Genomic DNA, 11361 nt, shown 5'->3' with positions numbered 1-11361 from the left:
GTTTGGCTATAGTGTGCATGCACTCTGGTGTGCATGTGCGCGCATCATAGCTAGCTATAGGCCTGGGATCGAGGCTACAGCTAGCTTTAGTCTCGAGGCCAGACTCCTCCCGGGGAGAGAGTCTGGCAAACAGAGTCACTTTTCTTGGTTTTCAGACAGTCAAAAGTGGGCGTGGCGGAAATGGGCGTGGTGACGATGCTAAAACTGGCTGGCTATTATCTCTACTACAGATTTAGTGAGATTTGAAAGATTTCTCTGTATTTGAAATAACATTTTTAGTTGATGTATACAGGAATTTAAGTTAGCCATTGCCTACTGGCATAGTTTTAAAAATGACAAAGGTCAAGTACTATCAACCTCCTCTGTGAAGTGGAATCATGTGACAGTTTAATTGCATTCTTGCGTAATGCGTCGCCGCCCTTCATTTGTGGGGTACTATAATTATATACAGTGTATATAGGCCTATATTGTTGCAAACAGACCTACACATCATCAGAAGTCAATGGCTAAAAGAGTTGATTTTTGCTGCTACCTTTTCCCCAATTGTTTGAGTCATGCAAATGGAGATCATGATTTTCCTTTGATCGAGTATTCTCAACTTCAGATTTCAGGTTTGTGACAGTTATGTACAGAGTAGATATACATGAACTTTATCTGCATGTGTACTGCATTGAGTTCTGTCTGTGGACACAATATTCATGTAGTTGATTAACATGCAGATGCTCATGAAAACTGCACATTCCCACAACCCAAGGCAGGGATCTCACTGTGTCCAATCCATTGCAAGGATGACACAACTAGTATCGACCAAGTGGCTCCTCCATTCAAAGTAGCCCCCATGCAAGCTGGTAAATAACGATCATCACTGTGATTTAAATTATCTTTCCTCGCAGAAGAACCCTGCAACGAGCCATCAATTCAATTCTCTCTTTATTTCGATTCCCAAAAGAAAGTGCTTGCAGTCTATCTTCAGCAAGCCTTCAATTTCAGGAAGAAATATCCCAAAGGGCAATATTGGTTTGCACGTGTATCCTAACAAGCAACAAGAACATGTTTCAAAAATTTCCTGTTACAATCTAAGCCCAGTGTTTGATCAGGTTTTTGAGTTTGATAATTTGGTCTGAATCAATCAAGCAAATGCTATAATCATTGGAGTGTACAAGCATACAAGGTGTATACAGTGGAGAATGGTGGGAGTGATTCCAGTGCATCTGAAGTCAGTAGATTTGTGTGGGAGAACAGCTCAAAGAAGGATACTAGAGAACCCTAACTGAGACATGAAGGTATACGCATTGTTTGACATGCTAATTGGCGAGTGTAATATCAAATATACTGCAAAATCTTATGATAATATCCCTGCATGCATGCATGTAGCTGTACCAGCACTCCTCATCTTCAAATAGAGATGATGAAATCTCTTCTTCCGTCTCTTGCAGCTGTCATCATATCGTTACAAGTGTAACTAGCAACAGTGTAACTACAAAACTTGTAATTGCATCACTGATTGCTCTGCTCTTCATGATAGCTGAAATAATAGGTATATGCGTGTATAAAATGTTCTGCTATATACTTAATAGTATTGCGTGTATATACACTACTTTAATACATACAGGTGGATACTTTGCTGGTATAGCCTAGCAATCATGACTGATGCTGCTCACATGCTCTCTGACCTGGCCGGATTCCTCATCTCTCTGTTTGCCATTTGGGTCGGCTCTAGACCACCCTCAAAGAGAATGTCATTTAGGTGGCATGTGAGAGTTATTGGTTATTAGGTATAGTTTTGCTATGTAAGTAATGTAACTGTATAGCGTGTGGGTTGAAACCACTAATGAAAGGCATTTTTTAATTACAACAGTTGAAGTAACTGCCAAAGGGCCTTTTCTAAATGGGAATACCGTATAACAGTGGAAGTAGTACTAGCTACCAAAGGAAATTTAATACCATATATACAATAGTGGAAGTTTCTGCCGAGTTTCAGTAACTCCATACTAGTTATAGCCATTGTAATTTTTAGCCTAACTTTCATTTACTCTTATTATTCCTACTTATGGTTATGATACTTAGGTTATTACTTCATTACGTTTACTTAATATTTGAAGGCCACGTCTTTATTACAACCACTGTTCCTCTATTTCACTACATTACGTACATTTCACTGTCAGTGTCAATAGCAGTCTATAGCTACAAATAACAATATAACGACTATTAACCACACCCACCCCGGGCCCTCCTCCTGCAGGTTCACAGCTAGTTTCAAGCAAGATAAGGAGCCGTGCCAGCTGCGTTTCCAACACGACCCTCGTTTAGGCCACACCTCCTCCCCGTCTGTCACAGGAAGGGCACCATCATCAACATTGTAGTCTGACAACACAGGACTTTATTTATAATAATTATAAAACTGCTTCACATTGTAATTCTATATATCATACAATTTTAATACTACAATAATGTCAATCACAGAAAAACAGTATAATTAACATAATAGCTATCAACGATTCAAACCTACAAAAATTAAACCTACAATTAACTCAAACTACAAAATGGGTGTAAAATTAAAGTCTTACAATGAAACAAGGGAGTTCAGCGCGTCTTCATAAATAGCCAACAAGAGCAGAGCCACAAAAGAGATGATCAGCCCAATGTTAGCCATGAGAAACATAACCCAGCGAGACCTTCCCTTCTCATTGGAGTGGATCAGCTCGGGCAACTGCAAGGGAGAGATGGGACACCATTAAAGCAAGGAGGTGCTCACACTGGTCTGGTCGGTGGTGGTTGGTACTAACCAGAGGAGGTCCGACATATGTGCACGAATCACTACAAGTTCAGTGCATTTGGCCTGGACGTTATTACGTGACCGCAATGACATCAATGCTGTAGTGATTCGTGCACGCATATCTGACTTCCTCTTGGTACTAACCACCTCTAGACAAAAATAACCACCTCTTGGCCCACATAAAAGGTATTGAACTTGCGATTGAAAATAGCTACTACAGCAAAAATTCTGGGTACATCCCTGTATAGATTATTTTGAGGGTATAAACTTTTGCGGAATGGTTTTCGCACAATAGCATCCTTTATGCAGCATGCATGCATGCGATATTAAATTCGTGGGTATACATGTTCGCGGTAAATACTTAATCACCACGAACATTTATACCCTCGAAATATACCCGCTATACGGTAAGCCCTTGATATAAGGGTTCAGCTAAAGTACACAGCTAATCTATAATAATTATAAGGAGTACAGGAATAACAGCAGTACATGTGCCTAGTCAGCACTTGGAAGGGAGCTAGTGTACAGTTTGGTGTAAATTTCGTAACAGCTAGGTAATAATTAGTAAGCAGGTATTGAAGGAAGTAAGTTTAGTTAAATCAGGAGCCCATAAAGAGAAGGAGCGGCTAACTACGGGGATCACGTCTCGTAAGTGGTTATGACCGCATTTCCATATATGCAGGGTCACTAAGTGGTTGAATCCCTACACGTGTTATACGCAATGCAGGGATGCGGTTTGCAAGCACTTATATAGTCGCTTCCATACAAGGAAGTGCGGTTTCACCAGCAATTACGAGACATGATCCCCGTGTGTACGTTGAAGTTAGCCGCTCCTTCTCTTTATGGGCTCCTGGTTAAATAGAGCTCACCAAATCGACGAGGGCAATATAGAGGAAGACCCCAGCTGCCACGGCCAGTATCCAACCGTTGGCATCCTCACTGGTTGTACTGATAGCCACGCCCACAAAGAACCCGACGACAGCCGTGAGAGCAGAGAAGAAGTTGAAGAGGAGAGCAACGTACCACGTCATCCCAGTCGACATAAGGATCACAAAGTCACCTGTGAATCACATGTTGTTTTAGCCATTAAACGTCTTCACACAATTAAATACAACATCATGATTATCATAAGCACTCACTCACCTAGTTCGTGAGGTATCTCGTGGAAGATGAGAGCGATCATAGTGCTGACTCCAAGAGAGAGGCTCTGAGCAATGGCTGCCCCCAGAGCCAAACCATCAGCAAAGTTGTGGATAGCATCTCCAAATATAATGAGCCAGGCTAGAGGTTTGATGTTCCTGACGTAGTAGACCAGTTTCAGGTAGAGGTTCTTAGACTCATAAGAAGAGGGCTGCGTGTGTGTGTGTGTGGGTGGGTGTGAGTGGGTGCGTGTGTTAAACTTGACATGGACAAATACACTGCAGCACTAAAGTCTAAGTTCGACCCCGGAAGATATAATTATGGTCATTATGGCTTCATTAATTTTGTGGTTTACGACACGTACAAATGTATGCCTGGGACTTCTACGTAGAAAATGCAAACTGGTTGTGAAGTAGCCTCGATTCCAGGCCGCTCTTGCTCGAAGAGCAAAGAGAGGGCCTGGTATCGACTGTTTGCGCATGCGCCACCTATTACCCAGAAAGTGGGTAATTCGGATACTATTGTATTTGCTCAGTAAAACAATGACGTCACAACGAACGGAAGTGGATTGAAGAAAGTGGATAGAAGAAGGTTTCTAGCCCGTGTGATAGCATTCTAATAGCTACCCTTAGCCTACTATGTTAACAAAGGACTCACAGCCTGCAACAGTGTGGATAACAATCCTCTGAACGGAGGGGAAGGCTGACAATAGCCTATATGGATAGGCCACGCCCATCTGACACTAACCTTGGTGAAAGTCGACTCTATCAGAAAGAAATTGCTGCTGTAACCAATACAGCTCTGTCTCTAGCTATATAGCTCTGTGTCTGACTTTTAATATGAAGAGTATTCTTTGTCTGTATAATAATTATGTTATTCAGGATATAATTCGGGTAAAAATTCAGTTTAATGGAAAACATTACGGGAATATTATCCAATAATTTTGCGCATGCGCAAGCAGTCAGTAGCCGGCCTAATAATTAGGCCTTGTGAAGGAGGCTAGTTGTGAAGCTGATTACCTTTAAAGCTAATTATAGATAGAAGCGCTTTTTAACAAGGAATTCAATGTACAATGTATATGAAATTTGGTATTTCTGACAAGTCATGACAACATTATGAAGGTCAAACTCAAGACAATTAATTTTTCCCATTTAATTCTTGTGTGCACACAAAGCACATACAGTCAGCAAAGTGTAACACTACAGACAGTACAGTGCATTTACAACTCCCCAAAACACAGCATATCTTAACAGCTCTATACATTCCTATGGGAACAAGCCCCATCCACCTTATGATCTGAGGACTCCATGGCACCACCAGGATGGAGTATACCCGGCATAGAGGTTGACCCAGTGTCCTTACATCTGCCATGAGGTACAGTTGGCTCAATACACATCGTAGATAGCACTTGTCTGCCTTTCTCATGACTCTCCCCCTCCATCAATGAAGTGTCATCGCTATTAACATCCACTCCATTTGATAGCGAGTTAGAAACGCCATTTTCTGTGGTCTCAGTGGCTTTCTCAGATTTGTCACCCTTTGACAAAGAGTCAATCTGGAGACACAAACATGCAATCATGATTATAAGCGGTGCATGTTATCGGTAATGGACAAGTGTCCACATTTGTTTGGACTGACGCCAAAGGTCAAAGGGCAGCCAACTATCAGTAAGATCAATACTATAGGATAAAACGATTGATTTGGGCCTGAAGTATGTAACTAGCAAAACACTTATGGTGACAGAATACAGTTCAGACAGCTAAGTGAGGGAAAGTGAGGGGAGCGGGCTGACCAAACATCAGAAATGCATTTGTCACTCCAGACCATTAAACTTCATTAACATAGCAGTCTGCCCGTGCATATAATTACTGTAACACCTGCACCAACTATAGGCCGTCAGAGACACAAATCACTTGTTGCCTTTTGACCTAAAGGCCCTCGACCACTATCTACTACCGGCCAATGAACAGCTTGTGGCACTCGTAGCCATGTAATACTAGCTAGATTGAATTACACAGACACTGCATGACTGCCTTTCCTTACCCCGTGCGAGTGGTCGTGAGGGTTCCAAGTGTGGAGGATGGTCTCAAACAGAAAGAAGAAGTAAGTGCCAGCGATGATAACACAGCCCTTCCCAATGAACGACTGATCCTCTTCAGCACCAGCCTCCTCCTCCCCTGAGTGACCATGGAGACCAAACGCCTGGAGGTGTGAGGGGGGATACTATTTTTAAGCTTTGATACGCATGCACATAATTATAGCTTCACTACATGAGAAAATATAACATTGACTATTTGAGTTGAGTTTGGCACTGAAGTTCTGTGGTGCTTTTATGTGGTTTGACAAGCAATCCTAAGAAATTTTGATATGGAGTAAACTATGATGATAACATTATGAGGGCCAAACTCAACTCAAAGAGACTTTTTAGAACAAGCACTAAACTTCTTAAGAGCTCTATAAATTTTAACACCTCCAAATTTTCATTGCAAACATGCCTTTGTCAAATTCACACAGTTGCTTACCTCTGGTATAAGATGCAGTACAGCGTCACAGAACAAGGCTGAAGCTCCCAGAGCTATCATCAACGAGTAGAAGTACTTGTACAGCTGTCCAACTTTAGTGCTCTTCTTTATAAGAGGCACAAAGAACACGCCCAGCAGTGAGCACGCACTCACCACAACTATCATCAGGAAACCATAGCCATACGCTGTGAGTGTGTGGGTGGGGGGAGGAGTTTAATTACATCACAGTTACCGTATTACTAGAATATTTTGCGGTGAAAACCTTTCGACTGAGCAGAAAATTGACTATTGTGTTCTGGCAAGGATAGTGTGTATTTACCAGTACTAATTTAGGTTTCGCGATTTTATTATTGCGAATTGATCACTCGCAAACTGCGCATATGTTTGATGCTCGCAAAACATTCTAGTAATACAGTATGAAATCAACCTTGACGCACATCAATAAATACGTGTACGCAAGTGGTTGCATGATAACCCATCTCCACAAAACACGTGTTTTTGTGTTTTTGGGTAACCCAGTATATGCAGCCTAGCTTCCACTCAACCGAGAAGAGGTCCGACACGAGTACCTCAATTAGGCTGAAATTAAGTTAATAATTTTGCACGTGACTAAGCTTAATCGAGGTACTCATGTCGTACCTCCTCTGCACTTAACCTATCTCTAAAAACACATAATTATTTAACCATAATGAAAAGCACAGGCTGCCTATACGTACTATGTAACGTCGCCAAAATTACCTAAAAACAGGCTCATAAATTGAGAGAATACCTTGAGACACTTGAGTTCTCGGTACTGTTGACTCAGTTGCTCCTTCCTCACATGCTGTTCCGTTCTCAAGGCAACAATCACTCGTCAGATTCAACCTCAGTACCAGCTGCTCCACAAATTCAAACGTACTCTCACAGGTGAGATTCAGTTGAGACCCGGGGGTATCCTTATCATGCTCCGTCTCGTTTTCATCGTGCCCGTGTTCCTCCACCATACAGGGGAGGCCGTCTGGTCCAGTGAGAGACAGCTGCTCAGCTAGCTCGTTGAACTCATGGGTCAACACTTCCTCGGTAACAGGGCACTGTACAAGGAGTGATATAATCATAGAACACGTAACATGCTGAAAACGAAAACAACAATGTCAACACACTTCACTTGTATATACTTTCACAGCACTTGAACAAATACGTATAGGATATACCACACCTAAGAGGAGGATATACAGGGTGCATATCCTTCGAGTAGGTGTGGCATATCTGACTTATACCACGTAACCGAAGCACTATAAAAGGACCTCCCCTTAGCAACAATTCAATCCACGATGTAGACTGCAAAAAAGAACAAGACTATGCCGGATTTTGCAGCCGTCAAAGAACTAGTTGAGCATCACGTCGACTCCTACAGATACTCAAGAGCTTCCTTGGTCCAAGCGTTGACCATTTGACGTCCCTTACTGGAGTTGCAAGCTCTTCTTGGATAGAATGTATCTAAACCACGCCCATGGACCCATGGAAGCTTAGCCATCTTCTTGGAGAGCACCTTCTATGTTTCTGCCGTCGCTTTGAGTCTTAGCACTGTCAAGCATGGCTCTTTTTTCTTTGCTTACTTTCTTGAAAAACTAAAAAACAACTTGAAAAACTGTGCATGCCTAGGGCTGTATGCTATATATCCTGCTGTTGACCAATGAGATCAATTAGTGGTGACGTAAGTGTGGTATAATTCCAGATAGCTATGCCTAACTACCTTACACTTAATTACACACTCCAGAAGTGGAAGATAAGGTATGCGCACTCTTTCACGTTTCTTTCAGGATTTTGCACAAATGTGTGAAAACTTGGGTTCCAAATATTAGGCAAGGTGCAAGTAGGCTAGCTCCAAGCTGGGTGGCAGAACATTTCAAGCAGGTGGATTTAACCCGCTAACCCGCACTGAAATAAACCCTGACTAAGTACCCAGAACTGGAAGGTGAGGTGTGCGCTCTCCCATGTCTCTTTTGCCCACATCCATTAAGTTAAAAGCATAATTATTGGCCATAGCAACCAATATAGCAAAAATATATATCCCATCATTAATGACATGCTTACTGAACGTGTCAAAATAACATCATTAATTCCTACTTATTTTAATAATGCTGCCATCACTGATCCGTGTTTCATCTTCAGGCAGTGTGTCTATTTCCCACGGTACACTGACCACCAATATTAAATGGACATGCATGTACAGCAATAATCAGAAATAAAATGCCACTCAAATACAAGCACCACTTGTAAAATTTGGCCCGTTCCTTTTTTTGTACATAGCCCTTTTCCTTTTATAGTAGTGCTTTTAATTCATTCTATAATTGTGCATACAAGTACGTGTTAGCTATGTACACAATACCATGGGATCGGCTGCAGTCTCTGAGCCATGGCCGTGGCTATCAGCTTGCCTCTTGAAGAGATGCAGATCACCTGATATTGAAAAACACATGGTTATGCAAAGTATGAAGTTTGAAAATGCCATATATGGAATAAGGTCAACAGGCTAGGTCCTAGCCTGTTGACCTTATTCCATATATGAATCAACTTATAATTTTATTTTTTGGCTTCCTAGCCTAGGAAGCCAATAAATAAAATTATAAGTTGATTCTTGGGCCCTATACACTTTTCCTAACTATCTAGCCTATTTTTACACTCCACACACATCAACAAGAGCACTTGCAGCTAGCTGTGCAAGCCCTTCTCTAGCTCTGTTGTAGAACTGAGTCAGCAAGCTTTGTGCACACGGCACTCTATCTCTTGCACACGGCACTCTATCTCTTGCACACGGCACTATCATAATTATTTAGAAACCCAGCAGACATTCTTTTACCCGAGGACAAGTACACACACTAGCTAGCTAGCTAGAAGCATCGTCTATACTGTCTAGTAAAGTTATAGAAGCTAAAAATTGACATTCTTAGCAAGCTAGTCTTAGAAAAATGGCTGACCTTTTATCTTGACCGCTGATTTGGAGACACCTTCACATGTGTAAATGAATAGAACACTCCACAAAACTAGAGACAGTATGTAGCGAGGCATTGCACAGCAACTTTAGGAGAAGATTATCGTAGCTCGGTAGCTTGCCGGCCGGCTGTTTTAATAGAGTATCAGGAGTATTATTATCAATTATGTAACAATGTATGACATCACAGCCATAATATTATAATAAGTGTACACAAAATTCACACCAAGGGACATGGCACACACACATTTGCAAGTATGTGTGTCTCCTAAGGAATCATGAAAACAGGAGAATCAAAAACAATATGTAATTAAAATTTGAAATGTGCTACAATGAGATGAGTTTATTTAGTTGATCTTCAAAGATGGCCAACAGTAGAAGAGCAATAAAGGAGAGTGTGAATCTGAGGTTGATCATGACAAACCTCCCCCACCAAACACAACCCTTGTCAGATATGTGAATTAGTCCTGGAAGCTGCAGGGAGTAAAAGATATTGACACAACGTGCAGGAAATGTTCTAGGATAAGAACATGCATGTGTAAGAACGGGTGTTTTCCCACCCTACAAGCACAATTAACTCTAAAAGGGAGGGTATAGTATATACCCAGAGGAGATCCGACACACGTGCACGAATCACTACAAGTACTAGTGTATTTGGCCTGGACGTTATATCATGTGACCGCAATGACCACAATGCACTGAACTTGTAGTGATTTGTGCACGCATGTCGGACCTCCTCTGAGTACTACCCTAGAACTCCAACTAGCCCTTCTATGCAAGGGCCTTTTACGATTCGTTTTGTACTGATAGACAGCTCATTTATACTAGCAAGAGTTCATAACTCTTTAGGCCTTCATACAGAAAAAATTGACAGGGGGGGGGGGGCAAAATCAACATTTCAGAAAATGGGGGGGGCGAGGCAATTATCCGTATGCTAACGCACACGGCCATCTAGGGGGGTCTCCAGGAAATTTTTGTGTTTAGAGTGCAGACATGACCACTGCACACGCAGAGACTAATGGTTGCATGTGCAGACATGATCACTGCATGCATGTGCACAGACTAATGGTTGCATGTGCAGACATGATCACTGCATGTACAGACATGATCACTGCACACACAGAGACTAATGGTTGCATGTGCAGACATGATCACTGCATGTGCAGAGATTAATGGTTGCATGTGCAGACATGATCACTGCATGTGCAGAGACTAATGGTTGCATGTGCAGAGATTAATGGTTGCATGTGCAGACATGATCACTGCATGTGCACAGACTAATGGTTGCATGTGCAGACATGATCACTGCATAAGGCGATCATTGCACGTGCATGCTATCTCGGTATATTCATACCAGGACACGCCTATGTACATGGAGACATTGTTATTGAAACACACGGCGCGCCATACAATCTAGCCTTTGAGACAGGCACAAGTACATAAAATACATAGCTAACATTAAAACTCATCAGTGAACCATCTTATGAAAACCAACTTGCTTTCTTTCTGCTACAGTCCCACAAAAAGGCTAGTATAGCCAATAAACCAGGGAATCTGGCGTTCTGGATTTTATTGCCACCAAATATATTTTAAAACAATCTGTGGCTAGTCAATTATATGATCACAATACTTCAAGTGAGTCATCCAGCTTCCCATTGGGCCCTGTTTTGTCTTATACAAATTAAACCGCCATTTTTATAGCAACACGGAGTGCCTAAACTTTTTACTCTGTTTTACATTGAGCACATAAGGCCACTCCAAGTGATACTCTGGTTTCTGGTCCACCGCCCGCATCAGATTTTATTCTTGGATTTCTATCTGGATTTCTATCTACTACGCATGCGCAGAATGGTCCATGGGCACAAAATAGTGTGATAATGATATTCATTTGCAAAATAATGAGATTCATAAGGTGAAAAATTGGTAATGACATAATGAGAAAAGCCGCCCTC

At 41.7% G+C, this 11361-nt stretch overlaps 2 protein-coding genes across 6 annotated transcripts; one reads left to right on the top strand and one right to left on the bottom strand.

Moving 5' to 3' along the window:
• The first annotated feature begins 91 nt into the window (after window positions 1-91).
• LOC135343724 (proton-coupled zinc antiporter SLC30A2-like) lies at window positions 92-2284 on the top strand. 2 transcript variants are annotated; one of them, XR_010397217.1, is made up of 5 exons: window positions 92-611; window positions 720-848; window positions 894-1283; window positions 1437-1537; window positions 1613-1650. XR_010397217.1 is itself a non-coding variant. In XM_064540729.1 (5 exons), exons 3-5 carry the CDS (start codon window positions 1278-1280, stop codon window positions 1773-1775), a joined length of 330 nt encoding a protein of 109 aa, XP_064396799.1. In that variant the 5' UTR covers window positions 92-611; window positions 720-848; window positions 894-1277; the 3' UTR covers window positions 1776-2284. The 2 variants fall into 2 exon arrangements, 1 of the variants encoding a protein (XP_064396799.1); XM_064540729.1 differs by having other exon boundaries at window positions 1375-1556; window positions 1634-2284.
• A 79-nt stretch (window positions 2285-2363) lies between these two features.
• Window positions 2364-9573, bottom strand: LOC135343714 (zinc transporter ZIP6-like). Of its 4 annotated transcripts, none has more exons than XM_064540712.1 (9): window positions 9396-9573; window positions 8807-8877; window positions 7208-7508; window positions 6439-6623; window positions 5960-6118; window positions 5205-5471; window positions 3920-4127; window positions 3646-3836; window positions 2364-2710 (listed from the first exon to the last, which is right to left on the bottom strand). In XM_064540712.1, exons 1-9 carry the CDS (start codon window positions 9484-9486, stop codon window positions 2564-2566), a joined length of 1620 nt encoding a protein of 539 aa, XP_064396782.1. In that variant the 5' UTR covers window positions 9487-9573; the 3' UTR covers window positions 2364-2563. The 4 variants fall into 4 exon arrangements, with proteins under 4 accessions (XP_064396782.1, XP_064396783.1, XP_064396785.1 ...); XM_064540713.1 differs by having other exon boundaries at window positions 5205-5453; XM_064540715.1 differs by lacking the exon at window positions 9396-9573 and adding an exon at window positions 9110-9209.
• Window positions 9574-11361: the final 1788 nt, after the last annotated feature.

This window comes from Halichondria panicea, chromosome 11 (genome assembly GCF_963675165.1).
Source record: "Halichondria panicea chromosome 11, odHalPani1.1, whole genome shotgun sequence".
NCBI lineage: Eukaryota > Metazoa > Porifera > Demospongiae > Suberitida > Halichondriidae > Halichondria > Halichondria panicea.
This window is presented reverse-complemented; position numbering and strand designations above follow the sequence as displayed.